The sequence below is a fragment of the Andrographis paniculata genome, unplaced genomic scaffold (assembly GCF_009805555.1).
Source record: "Andrographis paniculata isolate CXL003 unplaced genomic scaffold, ASM980555v1 Contig21END, whole genome shotgun sequence".
Classification (NCBI taxonomy): domain Eukaryota; kingdom Viridiplantae; phylum Streptophyta; class Magnoliopsida; order Lamiales; family Acanthaceae; genus Andrographis; species Andrographis paniculata.
In genome coordinates, this window is record NW_026137502.1 from 205,768 (window position 1) to 226,751 (window position 20,984).

The 20,984-nt window shown below is 36.1% G+C and overlaps 1 protein-coding gene across 33 annotated transcripts; it reads right to left on the reverse strand.

Annotated features, from left to right (window-relative positions):
- Window positions 1–4,518: 4,518 nt before the first annotated feature.
- On the reverse strand, window positions 4,519–20,500 carry LOC127245076 (uncharacterized). Of its 33 annotated transcripts, none has more exons than XR_007837397.1 (12): window positions 20,319–20,500; window positions 19,637–19,709; window positions 14,725–15,930; window positions 13,901–13,956; window positions 7,430–12,855; window positions 7,114–7,320; window positions 6,947–7,031; window positions 6,722–6,814; window positions 6,301–6,623; window positions 6,131–6,186; window positions 5,945–6,029; window positions 4,519–5,090 (listed from the first exon to the last, which is right to left on the reverse strand). XR_007837397.1 is itself a non-coding variant. In XM_051265718.1 (9 exons), exons 5-9 carry the CDS (start codon window positions 6,499–6,501, stop codon window positions 4,611–4,613), a joined length of 714 nt encoding a protein of 237 aa, XP_051121675.1. In that variant the 5' UTR covers window positions 6,502–6,623; window positions 6,722–6,814; window positions 6,947–7,031; window positions 7,114–7,320; window positions 7,430–8,408; the 3' UTR covers window positions 4,519–4,610. The 33 variants fall into 33 exon arrangements, 1 of the variants encoding a protein (XP_051121675.1); XR_007837392.1 differs by having other exon boundaries at window positions 14,725–15,987; XR_007837393.1 differs by having other exon boundaries at window positions 19,633–19,709.
- Between the last annotated feature and the right edge of the window lie 484 nt (window positions 20,501–20,984).

The window sequence follows — 20,984 nt, forward strand, 5'->3', positions numbered from 1 at the left end:
TATAATTGACGGCGATTCATATCCGACATAAATGCCCAATCTATGTTGAGGACCCATTTTTGTACGTTTGGGGGGTGGAATAGGAACATAAACAACACACCCAAAAATACGTAGATGAAACATATTTGGTTCGTAACCAAATACTAACTGCATAGGGGAATAACTATGATAGCTTGTCGGCCTCATTCTTATAAGTGTTCCTGCATGTAAGATTGCATGCCCCCAAGCTGAAACGAGCAACTTAGACCTCATCAGTAATGGTCTAGAAATCAATTGCAATATTTTAATAAGTGATTCTGCCAGGCCATTTTGTGTATGAACATGAGCAACTGGGTGCTCTACATTAATTCCAATCGACATGCAATAATCATCAAATGCATTCGATGTATATTCACCAGCATTATCTAGACGTATGGTCTTAATTGGATTATTGGGGAATTGTGCCCGTAATTTAATAATTTGGGCAAACAATCTCGCAAATGTCATATTGCGAGTAGATAATAAACAGACATGTGACCATCTGTAGATGCATCAATAACCACCATAAAATATTTAAATGGTCCACACGGTGGGTCTATTGGTCCACATATATCCCCGTGTATTCTTTCCAATAATGTAGGTGATTCAATACCTACTTTAGATGGCGATGGCCTGGTTATCAATTTTCCCTAAGTGCAGGGAACACAGGTTAACTCATTTGAGTTTAACACTTTTTGACCTTTTAATGAATAGCCATGCAAATTCTAAATTATTCGCCCATTATTATACTGTCAAGATGCCCAAGGCGATCATGCCATATTTGAAATCGGTAATCTTTTGATCTACCGTGAGGTGTTTCAATAACACCTAATCTGGCATAATATAAGCCAGTAGAGAGTGATGGTAATCTCTCAATGATGCATTTCCTTGTATTAATGATATTGGTGATCAATAAAAATTAACCATCGGTATCACTCATAGTTTCAATGTGATAACCATTTTTAGTGGCCAACAGTGCATACTGTATCACAATTTTCGTCCCCGCGGGGAAAAATATAATGGCTTCTCCAGAGCCTTCAATTAATTTTGCAATGCCACATATTGTATTGACATTCATCTTTTCCCTTTTCAAATGGGAGTAATATTTTTCGTGTTTCAATATAGTATGTGTCGTTGCATTGTCAATGAAACACATATTTGTATCATTTTGTTTGACATCCATTTAACCTTCAAATATAAATAAACATAATATTAATAAACGCAAATATAAATATTACAAAATGCATTACAAAAAAGGCAGTATGCGATAATTTAAATATTACAAAATATAAAATGACATAGTATGTCTGTCACTGGGGATTTGTTGGATCTACGAAAAAATCTGCTATTTCAAGATGCGTTGTGTCGTAATCCAGAAGATCAGCATCGGGGTCGTCATCATTATCAACATGATTTGGCTCGACCTCCTTCCCTTTTTTCTGCAGTGAGGCTTGATAAAGATCGGCTAGGTGTTTGGCTGTTCTGCAGGTATTGACCCAATGGCCTTCAATGCCACACTGATTACAAATGCCGATTTGCCTCTTTCTCTATTTAGCCTTTTCGGCTATATCCCTATATTGGGGTTTACTCTGCATCCTGTTAATGTCAAAATTTCGGCGATTGTAAGGGGTATATCAACCGCGTTGACTCTCACGACCGCAACCACGTCCACGACCTCTACCACGTCCTCGGCCTCGTTCAGAAAATATCACGTTCGCTTCAGGGAACGGACTAGAAGCAGTGGGCCGGGACTGATGATTTTTCATCAGTAACTTATTATTTTGCTAAGCTAATAAAAGACATGCAATAAGCTGTGAGTATTTTTCAAAGTTTTTCTCACGATACTGCTGTTGCAGCACAACATTAGAAGCCTGGAAGGTAGAGAGAGTCTTTTCCAATTTATCATTCTCAGTAACATTTTCTCCGCAGAGTTTTAACTGAGATGTAATCTGATGGATACCAGAGTTGTACTTTGTAACAGTTTTAAAATCCTGCAACCGCAGATTAAGCCAATCATGTCGGGCTTTCGGGAGAGTGATATATTTCAAGTGCCCAAATCTCTCCCTCAATTCATTCCACAAATCTAGTGGATCTTTCACCGTCAAATATTCAGACTGTAGAGGAATGTCCAAATGATGACGGATGAAAATTAGCCCGATCTTGGCTTGTAGCCGCATTTTCACTGGCAATTGTATGAACAAGGCCCATAGAAGTCAGATGCATTTCTACATCCAAGGACCAAGTCAGAAAATTATTGCCGGTGAGAGACAGAGGTTTAAAAGAAAATTTTGCAAGGTTTTCTATAATTTAAAAAATAGATAATATAGATAGTATAAAAATAAAACTTACCAAAAATAAAATAGGCAAGAACTTTCGTGCTGATAATGTGTTATATAATACTCCCTCCATCCCAAACACCCTGCAACATTTCTTTTTTTATTTGTCTCAAACTCACTGCAATATCTATATACATATATTAATATACATTTTACTTTATCCCATCACATCACTCAAATAAAAAAAATAAATAATCATTTGTCTCTCCAATCACATCACTTAATATTCAAATTATCTCAAATTATCTCAAATTATTATACTTAATACTCCCCACCTAAATTCCCGTGCCAAACACAAATGTTGTACGGTGTTTGGGATGGAGGGAGTATATAACAATATAATATAGTTGGTAAGTATTAAGTATATATATATGAATGTGTATGTGATATTTAATGTATATAGTATTTAAAAGATATATAGATATATATAGAGAGAGTGAGTGTGGGAAAGAGGATTATGAGAGAAGTCGTGCGCCGATATGAATTGATGCCTACTCCATTTCATTCATTTTGTATATATATATATATATATATATAGGAGAAGCAATATACAATATATGACTGTAACGCATCCACATCAAGGACAGGTAGTGCCTGCATATACATTTGTTGTACAATAATATCATATAAAAAGCAAAATTTAAAAATTACCCTAATAAATATTACACTATCCGTTTTTCTATTGAAAACGTTACCGTCCAATTAATTTTTTAATTATAAATGTAAACAATGAAATAATGAAAAAAAATTTGTTCACTTTTTATGGAATATTATTTTATTCAATATCTCAATTTTCCTTCGTATCCAATAAATGTTTTTCTATAAAACAACATTTACCTAACTAAAATTTTTAGACATATTTTTCAATTATTATTATAAAAAAATATAATATATATTTACACAGTAAATTAGTCATACATATATCGTGTATATACACCATATAATGTCATAAACAAATAAATTACAATTTGCTTATTTGGGAATTTGAATTTTGAAATTGAGTATTAAATAGTAAAATTTTAAATTTAAATCATTCCGTGATATAATATAAATAAATATTAATATGATGTGAATAATATAAAATTAATTTGTATGTAATATAAAAAATTAATTTTAATTAAATAGCATATGTCGTAATTTTGCAAATTTACTACTATATGTAATAGATATGGGGTGTGTTTGCTACATAAAGGGCTCGATCTTTTGTGTTTGGTACATAAAAGTTCAAATCTAATATCTCATTTTAAACAATTTCAAATCACAACCAAACAAATCCAAAGTAATTTAATGAGAATTATATATATATGTATTGAAGTATAATAGATAATTCAAAATAGATATATAACAAAGAATTAATTGTCATTTATTCAAATTTTAATTTTAAATGTAGATATCACTACCAAAAAAATCATTTTCTGCTACGGTTGGAAATTCGTAACAAAAAACCAATTTTCGTGTAATTTGCATATTTGCTACGCCTCAGTGACGACTTTTATCCGTAATGTGTACTCACGTAACGAATGTTTTTTGTCACGCACATTTTCGTAACTACTACTCTCGGTCAACGTTCCTTATGACAAGCTTTTTGTTATGATATTTGTTACAAATATTCGCTTGTAATAAAAAGTCGAGCTTTCCATGCATGTGCCAGGTCTTTTAGTCACGATATTTGTTACAATAGTTCCTCGCGTTACCAAAAAATTTACTATGATCGCTTCTCAGAGTACGTTTTTTGTTACGATTTTTTGTTATATCATTGAAGCCTTAATAAACAATATATTCTCTTATGGTCACGAAACCGGCCGTAACAAAAATATCCCTTCATATTTGTTACATCCAAAAACCACTCTTTGTTACATCATTTCATCTTTTTGTTACGTCATTTATTTTTTTGTTACGTCATTGAACCCTTAAAAAAATATCAATTGTTATGGTTACAGAACCGGTCGTAACAACAAACACCCAAACCGACATTTTGTTACGTTATTTCTCGCTTTTGTTACGAAAAAATAGGGTCTCATAAAAAAGAGTAGTTGTGGAACAGTTCAATTTGTGCGTAACAAATTGACCTGTTGTGATCTTTCTTATACAACCATGCTATAAATATTACGATCGGCCATAATTGCAAACAATAAACACTATAAGAGAATCCCAACATAGGATATTAACATAACAATATTTATTAGTCGATGTCCTCCACCAAAAAACAAAGTAAATCAACCCATCAAACAAGGCTAGAAACATCTCCACTTGACATTATGTTCTGCAAAATACAAGCATTTCAAACATCCAACCTACTAATAAACAAGTGGGGAAATCCATCAATCCATGACAACAATTCTTACCACACAAAATATACATCCAAATGTCTATGCATCTATTCCAAAGGTATTTCACATAACCATTAGAACCTACCATCCAAGCACATCCACGACATGCAATTGATAATGCAAACAAAGGCAAAACATAAAGGAACCGGTTGATATGCTTCAGGGGTGGCGCATGAGCTGCAATTATCAACAGAATAAGGTTTAGTTTAAGTAATAATTATTTTAATTTTGGAGTCAATACGTGAAAGTTGTGAAAGTAGATTTATATGTCCTTATAGTTCCACTCAATAGGATCTTCACCGACCACCTCGCGAAAGGTAGTTGCCCCAGAAATTGTCGGTAAAATAAGGGATGTGTCCGAGACTGTGGCAGATGTAACAAAAACCTTGACTAGGGAAAGTGTCACCTACAACATTCACAAGAGCAATTTAAAAGTATGTAGTTCACCGTATATATCAACAAATTAAACTGTATGTATAAACATGTCATAAATCATTTGAAGTGTATATTTCCCAACTCATATACCACGAGTATGTACATTCGGACATGTACTACGATACATGGTATTTGACCCATTAATTAGGCACCAAACTACACTACTTTCTAATTTTCAATGTATTTGCAACTCGAACTATAAACCAGCCATCCACCAATAAAACCTACGTAAAGCAGCAGATTATGTACAGTACTAAAATAATAATTTCAATAATTAATAAATCCTTATGGTTACCCCCAAATAGGATTGCTCCATGTATGTGTCGTAGTATCATGCCATTAAAGATTAATTATCATTTATGCACTAAATATGAGCAGACCCCCGCAGATGAGTTCAAGTTCAGAGTAACGACCACTGATAAATCAAAATATATGTTAGTGATCCTCATCACATAAAAACCTATTGTGTGCAGGTCGGGGCTACACAAATACTCAATAATAAAGCAATCATTCATCAGTTTTGGGACTGTAGTGTGCACCTAAATAGTATAATAACAACATAGCCATAAACAATGTCATGTCAGCGATCAAAAATATAAGATCAACACAGAATCGGCATTACACCAATATACCCATTGTCCCTATATTAACAACCTATATACATAATACTCTAATTGCCACATATGTCAAATTAAATATGCCCATACTCAATAAAACCATAATCAACTGCACTATGAGACATGTACGGTCACAACATCGACAATGCGGTATGAACATCATATTGAAGGATTCAAAAGAAAAAATTTAAGGCACAATGCCACGAACCTGGGGCAGGGGGGTAGAGCAGAAGTTCTTCAGCAACAATTTTCTTCTCTCCAGTACGAGATAATATAAGAACACGGGTGCCAACCTACAACAAAGATTGCAGAGGAGTTGAAAGCATACAGGTTGGAGATGAAGGTTAGCCTAAAGTTGACACTTAGTTAACTTTAGGGTTTCACGAAATCATACCATTATAGGTGATTCAAAGACAGACCTAAGAAGCTCAGAGACCGTATCAATACGAGCTGTGGCCAATGAAGAATAAACAAATCGTAGTGAATTTTTTAGCCATCCAAAGCTCGTGGGATGCAATTACAGAAAGTATGAATATTAAGAATACTTATAGATGGGCCACTAACTGCTCTGGAGTTTCTGTGCATGAATGCATACGCATCAGCCTTGATGGTTTTGAACTCTGCAAGTCCGCTCTGCATTTCTTCCCACCCTTGCTGGAATGCTACAGTATCTATTAAACCAGTTGCATCACTGCGGGGATGAGCTGAACTCGTAGCACTGTCAACCTTTGAGCATTGGAAGAGAGCTTCAAGCAAGCATTCCATCGATCAAAGACCGGAATGCATTTTTTGCTCTTTCCCCCAAGAACCCGTCGCTAAAGAGTCTCTCGAATAGCCGGAGTCCGCCCTTCTGGGGGAATCTTGTTTAGCTCATTCTGCAAATATGTCTACAAAAAAAGAATCAAATGAGGCCGACCTTGCACGTATAGTTATAGAGGTACTTAATGTCTAAATTGTACTAACATAGGGAATGAATTTATTATACCAATATCTCTTCGGTTTGTTGATTGTTTGTTCCCTTGCCTTGTGTCCGACTGGATATCCATATCTCTAAACTGTCGGGGTCCTTCCCCTTCACCTTGATCAGCATCAACACAAGGCATTGCGTCATTGAAAAAACCATCAAATATACAAAAGGAAAATGTAGGGATAGAGCATAACATAGAAACAAAAAAATTTGGACTGATTACTTAATTGTAATAAAAAGTACCTTCTCGGCGAGAGTCGTGAAGGACTTCCGCCTAGTACGATGCAGGAAGCTTCTTTACGTTAGATGCATTTTTCTTGGATTGAAGCTACATATATATGAATTATTTAGATCTCAAATAGGACTCTGCCAATATAATAATCAAATTATTGTTCGTTTATATTGCATACCTTAACCTTTTCATCATGCCAGTACTTGACCAACTTCGGCCATTGATCGGCCACGATCCAGCTTGAAGGAACCTTTTTCAATGCTTCATTGTCATCCTGGATTGGGTTGAAGTAAGTTGATTTGATGTTGTATTTCCCATGTCTCCAAACCTCCCTTAAGTCAGCCAAGACCATTTTTTCTGCTGAGTTTGGTAATCCGTTGTTGCTCTGGTAGGACATGTGGCGTGGTTATCGCCCCGTCCAAACAAGATAGTATGAGAATAAATAAAACTCTGAAAAAATTGAAGGAATTTATAATTAATGAACGTTGCATCACCTGAACCTCCATCCATGCACCATGTTTCTTTGTCTTCAGTATTTCAGCAAATGTCGAGTAATGCAGAGGAAGTCGAGCTCCATTGCGCGCAATGACCCTAATAGCGGTCTTGTACTCGTTTACTCAGGTCCAACAATGCTTTTGTCATCCGACGATATGAATACAAGTATCTTGTGATCTTTTCCCCATCCATATGGCATTTTCGCTACCCCCCTTCCCTGTTTTTTCTTTGAGGAACCAACTAATACAAAAAAGATATTATATGTTATTATAAGGAGCGTGTGCAGCACTTTCTTCATTAGTTAATGCAAAACATAAACTGTCAAGGATGATTTCCAAACCGCCATCTGATGTTATCCCATCTAAGTGTGCCATATCTCCCGCCTCTGTGTCTTCCATCGCCACAAGGTCGGGCCCCAATTCCCCACCCAAGAACGGCATATCACTCTCTGCAGTCTCCATGTCTTGCGTCGGTGGATTGTTTCGTCATCTACTTGTGTGGGGGGTATTGTCTCATCCTCATCTTGCATGGGTGCATTTGGTTCAAGGGAAGTTGGGATATCCCTAGCATTATGTTCTTGTTGGGTTTAATACTATTAGCACATTATGGACTTAAGACAATGAAAGTTAAGAACCAATCTACGCAAAAGAGCAACATTACCTCTGCAGGCTCCTGTGAATCCTGAAGCACTGCCCGTCGAGCGGACGATGTCATTGATTTGGTGTGAGCATGTATATTGCCCCATTTCTCCCACTCTAATGTGATGGAGGGAACTTGCCGAAGCAATGGTGAGACCCGCGTTCCCTTTCGTTTTGTCATTTTCTTTGCAATTTTCCGCATAAGTGATGAGTTTCTGCTAGTTACATTAGTTCCATCTAGGGGGCTGTTGCGTGCGGATGCCCGGGTAACACGTCTTACGGGCGAGCCAGTCGGATCCTGGGACCCTCCTACGGCACCTTATTGAGTTTTTGCCATAACCTGCAACATATAAGCATTAGGTTGCTGTGCGAAAAATCATACAACAATGCAAGTAGCTGACGAAGAACATACAACAATAGAAAACAGAGTTGATGAAATGAGATGATTGACTCAAAGTTGTTACCAAAGGTGTACTTGAACTGATACACCCTTACGACAAAAGTACCATATGTTGAGATGTGAAATTTATTCTGATGTTGGAACTCAAAAAGGAAGTGTGGTTGTCACACCATCAAAATGGGGGTGTTCACTAATCAATATTTATACACAATAAAAAATGTCCGCTTTCTTCCTTCACCACTACGGATATTCATCTTCAGAGGTTTCCTCCGAATACCGAGCTGAAATCTCTGCATTGTCAATCTGTGTTGTTCCATCAAGTAGCTGGCCCTCAACGTCTTCCCTTCGCCAATAGTCGGCAGCTTCTCTGGCATTGCCTCTGATCTAAAGCAAACCTAGTACTGAATCTATGATCGATTGTACTATACACTTCATATGTGTCCCGCCGAGTCACCGGAACAACAACACTCCAGTTCTCCTGAACCGGCTCTGCAATGTACCAAACATGATTGGCTTGGGTTGCCAGGAGAAATGGCTCATCAGTGGGCAAGTTCTTCGGATACATCAAATGATTGAAGTTCACAAGCTTATACTTGAACTCATCTTCTTTAACACCTCTCTCTGAATCCACCTAGTCACATTTTAAAAGAAGGTACTTCTGTGGATTGTCATAATACACCTCTACAATGTCTGTAACAATCCCGTAATATGCCACGGAACCTTCTCGTGGGTTATGGTTCCTAACGGAGTCGTAACTTACTATATCTGCCGTAACCATAACACATGCACATTGTGTCCTCTTTTCCGCATCCCGATCTTTAACCCGATAACGTATTCCAGAAACAGTGCACGGGGAGTACCGTGTTGCACTACATGATGGTCCACGGGCCAATGCACATATCCAATCCGAGATTGGGCAGACATCGTTATGCGTTGGATCATCTACCTACATTTGGCGTAAAGTAGTTGATGAACACTCATGGTTTCGATATTTTTTTTGGGGTGTTCCCGTGTAGGGTTACTGGTAAAGGATACTCACATGGAGGTGCACGACCTCGACTAGACCTAATACTATCAACGTGAAGCCTACAGTGCCAAAAGAAAATTGGAATATATTGAACATCAATAAAGAATGCATACAACTATTGTGAAGTTGAGGTGAAATAACCTTCGTATCGGACTTATTGCATCTACATTTCCTAGAATGTAACCATGAATCTGACGCATCGTATTGTAATCAAGGTTAAACCTAGAACCAAATAATCCTTTCTCGTGTTGTGTCCCTTCTTCATCACCTTGAACACCCAGGTTCTCTTTGGTCTCTATGTCCCCGAGATATCTTGAGCAGAAGGTCACGCACTCTTCCATAAGGTATCCACGTGCAATAGAACCCTAAGGTTGTGCCTGATTCCGTACGTACCTCTTCAGAGTACCAAGGTACCTCTCAATGGGATACATCTACCAGTACTGCACCGGACTGTTGACCATTGCCTCCTCAGCCAAGTGCATTGGCATATGCTTCATCACATCGAAGAATGAAGGTGGGAATAGCTTTTCAAGGTGGCATAATGTCAACGAAACTCTTTCCTGTATTCGCTCCAGCTCACGAACTATGTTGCTAGTTGAGCACACAAAATTGAAGAAGTTACAAAGTTCAATCAACACGAGCACAACATTTTTGGGAAGGCACTTGTAAGAAGTGATAAAGTGGCACTTGTAATTATGTTAAGAGGAAGCGTGACTTGTGTTAAGTAATATAATTGTGTTACAAGGGTATATCGTCGGGCTGTAATAGGAAGAAGTCGTTGCATAAGAATGTGGCAGTTGTGGCTCTTAAGACCCCATAGTAGTTGTTGTTGTACCCTAACACGACGTGATAAGTTTTAACTGAATCCATGAGGTGGTCATAGATCCTTCAACACAGATAGGAAGATTCATTTTTCCGGGTTACTCATAGTGTACGTAGCAACAGGCAAATATATAAAACCCCTCGGGCCGGAGACCTGGTGCGAAGAATTGCGTATTTGCAGTAACTGCAAGTCTTTCCTTGTGTTGAGATTATCCTTTGTTTTTACTTTAGTCCCCAACAATGTATACAATACATTCTCACACACATTCTTTTCAATGTGCATCAAGTCGAGGTTGTGACGTACTTCATTCTCGGCCCGATAAGGGAGCTCGAATAGAATGCTCTTTTTTTTTCTATGTACGTTGGTACACATCTACCTTCCGGATACGCTTTCGGGATCTCTATGCAACAACCTTCTGAATCAGATAAACCTTACGTTACTCAGTTCGCACATCCTGAAGCTGTTGGAGCAGTTCATTGGAAGTCAAGCGAGACTGCTTTGTCTCAAAGTCCATCATACCGTAAAATGCATGCTTATCATAGTGCATTTTATGCCCACTCAGTAGGAACCTTCGATGCCCACAGTAGCTATATTTGTGGCCATTTTTTAGATACCTGGAATGAGTTTCACACCACAAACAGGACATGCATTCGCCCCACGAGTTGGCCACCCTGACAACATACCATAACCTGGAAAATCACTGATGGTCCACAACAACGCAGCTCGTATCTAGAAGTCCTCTTTGCTTCTCGCATCGTATGTCCGAACACCGTCACACCAAAGCTCTTTCAACTCATCCATCAAAGGTTGAATGAAGATGTCGATCTGATCCCCCGGGCCATGCGGACCATCTATAATTGTAGAAAGGATGAACGATGGTTGCTTCATGCTTAGCCATGGAGGTAGATTATATACCACAAGTACTACGGGCCAAATGTTGTAGCTGACGTTCATATTTCCAAAGAGGTTGAAACCGTCAGTGGCCAACCCAAGGCGTACATTGCGAATACCCTCAGCAAACGTGGGGTACCGATGATCAAACCCCTTCCACGCAGGACTATCTGCTAGGTGATGCATCTTGCCATCATCGACACGCCCTTCGGCATGCCATCGCATAGAAGATAAAATTTTGGAAGATAAGAACCATCTCTGCAATCGGGGAATCAACGGAAAGTACCTCAACTTCTTCACGGGAAATCTATCTTTCCCTGTGTGAATCTTTTTTCCCCACGCACAACACAAGCTTCGCGGTGAACATCTTCCCCGATAAACAACATGCAATTGTTGATGCATGCATGGATAGTCTTGCATTTGAACCCCAAGTCCTTTGTGATCTTGTTAGCCTCGTACAAGTTCTTCAGGAGGACAACATTGTCTGGAAGTGCATCCCTTAAAAACTCTAACAACAAGTCAATAGATTTATTAGACCAGTGGCACAAAACCTTCAAGTGCAAAAGGCGAGCGATAGACAAGAGTCTGCTCATTTTTTTGCACTCTGGTATAAACTCATTCTCTAGATCTTCTAATATTTTTCTGTACCCCTTACTGCCACGATGTATATGCTCATCCTCCTTATCATTAAGAGGTTTGGTGTTACTGGGCCCCAACCCGATCTTCTCTGCTGTTACGCACTCTCGCAACAGAAGTTCTAGTTCATCCTCTCAACGCATTGGAACATTGTCTTCTGCAGCCGCATAGTTCACCTCTCCTTCCCCATGACAAGTCCAGACCTTGTAGGATTGGTCGAATCCATAGTGAATACAATGGATCAAGATATCCCTACGAGATTTTGTTATGCGATTTCCGCAGGATGTACAGGGACAGTAGATGGAAGCATCAGAGTTCCTACCTTTGAATGCAAAATCTAAGAAAGCCCTGACCCCATCCAAATATTGAGCCGAGATATGGTTTGCATCGTCTATCCAACTCTTATCCATCTAAAAAGAAAATATACATGTGATTCCATCAACATAACATGCATTCAAACTCGTAATACAGGCGTGCACCCTCAATTTAAAAGAACAAAGTTATAGCATCGGCTTTAAGAACCCGCATTTTTGTACCTATAAGTCCATGTACTGCATTTATAAGTAAAACATAATATTTATCACAACATTAAGGCTCATGGTTTAAAATCAACCATTATCTCCACTTCAGAACCTTTTATGGATGCAATTTCATGAGAATTGAATGATTTCTACGCTCCGCCAAAAATTCTAGTCCGTCATCTCTAGATACTAGAGCAGGAAGAATTATCCATACCCTACTTCTGTCAAGAAAAATTTCTAACTATTCTAAATTTTTTCTTGCCCTTTTGTATGAATATGAAAAAAAATCCTCAAATCTGATGTCCAAAGAATAATTCAAGTTTATGGGAATGCATACAACACTTAACTACACCACCACCCGAGAAAACATAGACCACTTAGAAGCTTTGCACAGTGGAAATGCATTAAAAAGAAATCAGACATTCCGTTAAGCTCAAGTCTGCTTATCATGAATTCACACGCACGCCTTTGTCTCCACAATTTAATAACCTGTTAAAAAAAACACAAGTTAAATATGCACTCATTTTCAATAAAAATAGCACAAACTACTATAAAAGTTAAACACGCACTACTTTACAATATCCATTCTTTATTGTAGGATTGAATTGGTACATGTATATCACTTTTAGTATTATATGTTGATGAAAGGACTGAAACTGCAACATAAGCCTTTGAATTAGTTCCTTCATTAATTTATCATAAGTGACTGCTGTTGACACTATAAATTCTAGGATCTCGACACTATGTGAAATTAACACACATACAAAAACCATGATGCATATTTTTTTCCACGGGTATACTTTGTTTTAGAAGAAGAACGAGGTTATTCACATTGTTTAGAAACAAATGACATTTATGTCTATGCAAGGCACATATTGTGTATTCATAACTAACACAATCTTCACAATATAAGGGGAAAACCGACGTTGTATACCTCCCTAACAGGAGTAACAAATATAAAAAACATGGCCAAATACTTTTCGATAGTCGAAAATCTTTCTTATGAAATCAGCAAAGATGTACTATTACATAAAATGTGTGTCGGGTCTCATACCAACTGTTTATTTAAATTTGAGATCAGAATCAGCTTTGATGTATCTATTTCCACCATGATTTTAGGTGTTTTGTAAGTTTAAAATCAGCATTATCATGTTCGTCATCTAAACTCTATTCTAATTGGTCGTGGCTCTAATTAAGTCTAAGATACAAGGATTAAATACATTATACAACACAGTGTTAGTTTTTTCAACCATTTAGATGCTTGCAAATGAAAAATGAGATACTTGAAGCCCATAATCATGCAGGATTTAGATACGATGACCTCCAGTTTTACCAGGTATTCAGAATTTTCTGCAGCTAGAAGATATAAAAACTAGAGATTAGGGTAGTACACATTTAAGGAATTTATCCAAAATTACATAACAGCAGATGCAAAATCAAATAAACAAAATGAGATGTCAACAGCCATAGCTGAAGAAAGTTGAATGCTGAAATATTCCTAGAACATAAGCCACATAAGTTGTCAATCACTTACCGGAGAAGGTGATGCTGGGTTTCGGAAAACTTTAGAACCTCCAGGAGCCTAAGGAACTGTTTACAGAAAAGGAAAATGAGCACTCACATATTGTTGCAATTAATAAGTGTAATGGTATTAATTGTATAAATTGATTTTGATGATTGTTGTATGAGATTAGCAAGAAACAAAACAATGTGGTTCCAATCATGTAATATCACACTATATGAGCATATCAAGATCAACATGCATCCTTAGGTTGCAAAAAATAAGATCCAATCGTTGATATAACAGGCTGCATCATAGATGCTACACGCCACATGTTTTGATATACATATTTAATTCTAGAAATAGTTAAACAAGGGTTACCCTTCAATTTCAAATATTCTAAAATATAAATAAGCATATTTCCAATCAAATATAACATAACAGTTATGATGAAAAATTTTAAGAAGACACAATTAAAATTAAGATAAAAAAATTTGCACATAACCTAGGGCAGCCCGCTTTGTAGATTTCAACTATGAAATCTCGTTCTAAATTTAGTTCAATTAAATCATACCAATCAACTAAGAAATCCTAGAGTCTTACTGGATATCATCAACAAATGATCTTTCTGCAAAAAAAAATTTAAACAATCGACCTCAATAGCTTGCTCTAGACACAAACCTGAACAAAGAAGAAGCAATCATGGCGTACCATAACCCACTCCCAAAATCGACTAGTTCGCATGAACCTAAAGAATCCATTTTTTTGTGTTCCTCAAAATATCGGTTTGAGAATGCTACAAACAAAGAACCGTAGGTCCACACTAAATCATAGTGGACAAAACTTAAACACCTTACCTGAACGCCGACGCCGGAGTAGCTTGTCAATCCCACCAATTTGACGATGATGGTTGTGTCGGCACAAGGAGGGGGGAGTACAGCACATGAAGGAGAATAGCGCGAGGGGCGGGGGAGAATGTGTGCCCTAATTTCTGTAGTTGAGATTTTTGGGTGAAGACTCGACAATGTGCATTTATATATATATTTTAATTTCAAATATTAAATTTAAATAGAAAAAAATAAATTAATATCATTAGTTACGAAAATTGATCATAACTAATATTATTTTGACCAAAGTTTACCATATCCTAATTGTTACGTAAAATTCTGCGTAACTACGGTGCCTGAAACGTTGACCGAACAAAAATTCTTTTGTCACGGATTTTATCGTAACCAAAATATCTATTTGTTATGATGATTTTGTTACGAATCCTCAGCCCGTGGTTATTACTCTGTTTTTTGGTAGTGTATAATAGAAACGTTGCTACAAAGCTATGTCTCTATTTTATCTCAATACTTTTTCAATGCTAAATTCAAGATCGACAAGTCTGGTATATACAAAACACATTCAAATCTAAAAGAAAACTTCAAGGAATATTTCATATATCGAAAGCAATCGAACTCGAACTTAGGTTACCGAACAGAAATCAACCGTAAACCAACTGTAGCACATAACCAAGCCCTAAACCACAACCGACATCCACGGAAACGTAACAAACAAGTGAATTGACCCCAATCTATGGAAGCATAAAAAATCTATGCCTAATCTCATCGCGGACAGACAATACACCACGAACTGTAAAGAAGGCAAAGATCAAGAAACCAAACCGAAAAATAGCCTCAGCACAGGCTGAATATCAAATCCAGCAGTCGAAGCTCCAAATTCGCCAGACAGATCACCAAAGAAAACCCAAGGAAGATCGATTGGAATCGCGGTCGGGATGTTAGGATTTTTACAGAGATGAATCACTAGGTGAATGTATGAATAAATAAATCCGGTCTGCGGTGGTTTAGGAGATCCATATAATAGATCAAGTAATGCAGATCCAATGGATCAGAACAAAACCCTCTATCCAACGGTTATGATTGAGCCTCGCATAAAATCAGGTCATGTCGCGGTTACTGGATCCAGGTTTCGTGTAGGGGTCAGGTTGTGCGCATTTGGGCCTCACAAGTCACTTACTCAAAACTCCACAAATCTCCACCATTTTTGGTACGGAGAAACTGCATATAAATGGGTGACATCATTGTCCGAGCATCAATAACTTTCAGTCTTTTAACCTGCAAACTTATTAACACGATTAGTATTCACAGATTTTACCCAACATACAAAAACAAAACTAAACCAGTATCTTAAAAGTAAAGAAACCAGTGCATTTTTCTTTTCAAATCAGAGTTTTAAAACATCAATTTAAAAACAGTAAATTACAGTTTTTATAGTTTCAAACACATTTCTAATCAAAAGTATCAATATACATTGTTTTCTTAGAAAAATTGAATTTCGTAATTGACAAAACCTTGGTTCCCATATCCGCAGGGTTGTATTCAGTTGGTATTTTTCAAGTTTCAAAAGACTTTTAGACATAACATCACGAATAAAGTGAAACCTAACGTCTATATGTTTGGTACGATCATGAAAAAATCGATTTTTATACAATTGAATACCAGATTGACTATCCGAAAAAACAGTGACATCATTATGCAAGTAAATAATTTTTTTTAACAGACCCTTTAACCACAAAGGTTCTTTTAATGCTTCAATTATAGCCACATATTCATATTCGGTAGTCGAAAGAGCAACTATAGGTTGGAGTCGTGACTTCCAACTAACGCATGATCCACATAAAGTAAAGATATAAAATGTAGTTGACTTCCTAGAATTTCTATCATTTGCGTAATTGGAATCCACATACTCATTTAGTTTAATCGTAACTTATGTGCTTACCAAAGGCTAAACCAACATCAATTGTACTAACCAAATATCTAAACATACATTTTAATGCATTCCAATGTTCTACAGCCGGATTAGACATATAACAACTCAAAGCAACTAATAGCATACGCTAAATTAGTTCTTATACACACCATCAAATACATGGTAGATTCTATGACATTAGAGTAAGGAATATTCTTCATGTAAATCACATTATTTTCAAATTTTGGACATTGTTCTTTTGACAAAATGAAATTAGATGCTAGAGGAACTGATGAGAATTTTTCATCACACATGGAATTTTTTTCAGAATTTTCTTAATATATGTGGACTGATTTAAAGACAGCATATTATCTTTCTTATCCCTCACTATATTCATGCCAAGAATTACTTTTGCATCCCCTAAATATTTCATATCAAATTTCTTGCTCAAACAATCTTTCACATGATTTATTGTTCCCAAACTAGGACTCATTAACAATATATAATCAATATGCAACAAGAAGATGAGATGTTTACATGCTATTTTAAAATACAAGTAATGGTCAAATTTAATACTAATGAATTCCAAAGATTTCATACATTCATCAAATTTTATGTTCCATTGCCTAGGGGATTGTTTTAATCCATAGAGTGATTTCTTTAAAAGACAAACATGATTAGTTTTACTTTTATCAAGATAACCCTCCGATTGTTTCAAGTATATCTTTTCGTACAAATCACCATGTATAAATGTTGTTTTTTATATCTAATTGTTTCAGCTCCCAATCAAAATTACATCTTCTCTCAAGCTATCAGAACTAATGCTTGGAACTACATCTGAATTTCCAGCACTGTAATCTGGATCAAAATTGGTTGATTAAGTATTAGTCATATCTGAAGCAGAATTCTCCATTAATTCATCCTCTGATTCGGCTAAATTATAGTAATTTTGCTCTACCTAATTTTGAGTATTATTAGAATCATTAACAGAAGAATTATCATCAATTAAGGACTACAAATATCTTCTCCCATCATGTGTGGATTCACTAGAAGGGCCCCACACATCGGAGTGAAGATATTCTAAAATATCTTTTGAAATTTTTTTACTTTCAATAGGTTTTTGGGAAAAATACATTTTATGATGTTTCTCTATGAAAGCCGTTTTTACAAAATGGCATATTTGAAAATTTTTCAAAACTAGAATAGTCAGATTTTTGCAAAATCTCTAATCCTCTATTATTTAAATGACCTAATCTTCTATGCTACAGTTCAGTGGTATCTTGGACAACATTAACACACACTTCAGATTTAACAACAAGTATAGCAGTCACAACATAGATGTTATTTCTCAAATCAGCCTTGAAAACCACTAAAGAACTCTTTGTAATTTTCATAAAATTCATTCTTCATTTTCCTTCTAGCCCTAGGGATGACAGACCAGCACAAGAAAGCTGATTATTAGACAAATTAGGAACATGTCTGACATTGCACAGTTTTAATACATTTCTTAAGTTAAACCTAAAAATAACAGTCCCTATCCCTTAACACTACAAACCCTGTTATGTGTCATTGTCACGTTGCAATTTGAAAGGGTTTTGTAATTGCGAAAAAATTCTTTGAAATGAGTCATGTCATAAGTGCATGCCGAATCTAATATCCATTTATTTTTTTTTAAAAAAAAATCAGTTATATTTGAACATTCAGCAGTTACAACAAAGATTTCACCCAAACACTCATCATGTAAAATCAAGTTTACTTATTCATTTAAAGTGGTATTAACAGGGTTGTCCCATTGCTCAAATTGTTACTATTATTAACATTGTTACGGTTTTTCTTAGGACAATTCCTAATGAAATGTGAAGGATCCCTACAATTAAAACAACGTTTAACATACTTAGATGGGGTTTAAGACCTATTCTTAGACTTATTGTAGACCTATTCCCTTGCTTATTGGAAAGGAACCATTCTTACTATGTCTAAAGGGAGATCTACCCCTAACATGCATGACTTCACCATGTGACTTTTTACTAGCTTTATAAAGTTGCAAGTCCATTTCTTTACTTTTTAGACCATTAATAACAACATCACGTGTAATCACATCCCTGTCATATTTTATTGTTGATTTTACATCTGAATATTAACTAAAGATTGCATTTAACAAGATACTAAAACTATAATTATCAATATTTTTATCCTCCGTCAGTTTTATATTTTGAATTAACTTGGTAAAAATATCTAAATTTTCATCTATTGCCTTAGAAAGGTCTAATTTGAAGCTAAAGCATTTTTCTAGAAGGTGTATCTTATTTTGAAGAGAAGTTTCAGTAAATATATTGTTTAATTTGTCCCACAAGTCCTTAGCCGATTCATAAACCCCTAATTTTCTAATTACATGGTAAACTAGATTCAAAATAATGCACGATGACGCTAGCTCATTCAACTCATTCCTCTTAGCAAGATGAAGATCTGCTGTTTGCTCTAGTTCAACGGCTTTAATCAATCTTTGAGTAATAAGAACACTTCTCATCTTTTGTTTTCAAATAGCAAAATCAATTTTTTATCAAATGGTTGTATATTAAAGTAGGTTTGATTTTCCATTTTATCAAATCTGATTTTAGAAATGGTTTCAGCTAAGAACATATTTAAAGAAAACAAATCGAATCACCTAAAATATCACTAAATCAGCCACAATCACTCACATACATATTAAAAAAAAAAAAGGTTTTAATGTTTTAACACAAACGACCACCAATGGATATGCAGAGACTCAAAACAGATTTGCAACTAAACACAGAAGAGCAAAACACACAAATACTAACGGATTTAAGGAGCAATTTCTTGTTTTCAAGAAACCAACTCAACTAATTGTTGGTATATGCAACAAAAAATTCTAACAGACTTGACAAATTTGCAAGATACATACAAAACAGTCGCAACAGTCACAGAACTGCCACAAAACAACCACGGCACAAATAAATCTCACATATAATATGGAAAAAACGAATTGTTACCGACTCCTAGCCCTGCAACAATTCTTTGACTTTCTTTTCATAATCCGCAAGGACTCCACCTATCAAAATCTAATTCCCTGCGCACTTAATACACAGATTAGTAAGGTTTGGATGATTCAACTAAAGAACACCATACAAATCAACCGCATAAGGATGATTTCAGATTTCAATCTTTTATATGATTTATTTTAGTCCTTCACAAGGAGAAACAAACTTTACATAAGTGAAAAAACGCCACTAAAAATAGGCTTCACTTCAATAGTGTTTCAAAAAAAAAAGATTTCAAAGACAATCTTGAGTCTATTTACAAAAACACCTTTTAGCTTTACAATGAGAACAAGTTGTTCAGCATTAGAACTCGAAATCAAACTTTCCAGTAAACAAATCAAGCTCCATACAGCTCTAATACCACTTGTAATGCTAAATTCAAGATTGACAAGTCGTATATTTGCAAGAAACATTCAAATCTAAAAGAAAACTTAAAGGAATCTTTCATATATCGAAAGCAATCGAACTCAGACTCAGGTTACCCAACAGAAATCAACCCATAACCGACATCCATGGAAACGCAAGAAACAAGCGAATCGACCCCAATCTATGCAAACATCAACAATCTATGTCTAATCTCATCGCGGATAGACAAATACATCACGAACTGTAAAGAAGGTAAAGATCGAGAAACCAACCTGGGCAACAGCCTCAGCAGAGGCTAGATATTGAAGCCAGCAGTCAAAGCTCCAGATTCTCCGGACAAATCATCGGAGAAAACCCAAGGAAGATCGATTGGAATCATTGTCGGGATGTTAGGGATTTTAGAGATGAATCACGAGGTGAATGTATGAATGAATAAATCCGATCTGCGGCTGTTCAGGAGACCTATATAACATATCAAGTAATGCAGATCCAATGGATCATATCAAAACCCTCCATCCAACGGTTATGATTGAGCCTCGCATAAGATCAGGTCAGGTCACGATTACTGGATCCGAATTTGGGTGGTGGGTCGGGTTGTGCACATCTGGACCTCACAAGTCACTGGCCAAAAACTCTATAAATTATTAGTTACTAATAACTAATCACTATAGAAGTAATTATTAAATTTAAAATATAATTTTATTTTAATAAATTGGACTAAGCCCACCTTCATGGGTCCGGACACGGCCTGGTTGATTGGCGTACCGGATCAGGCACAGTCCAAAAAAGTTTGTGATCTTTTTGGAGGTCCAAACATAATTCTTTTATATCGTATTCGAATCGAATTTTCGAACTATGCTTATTTTTACTCGCAATATCCAAAATAAATAAGTAAAATATATTCATTTTTATTTTATACTCTAAATTTTCTATACCAA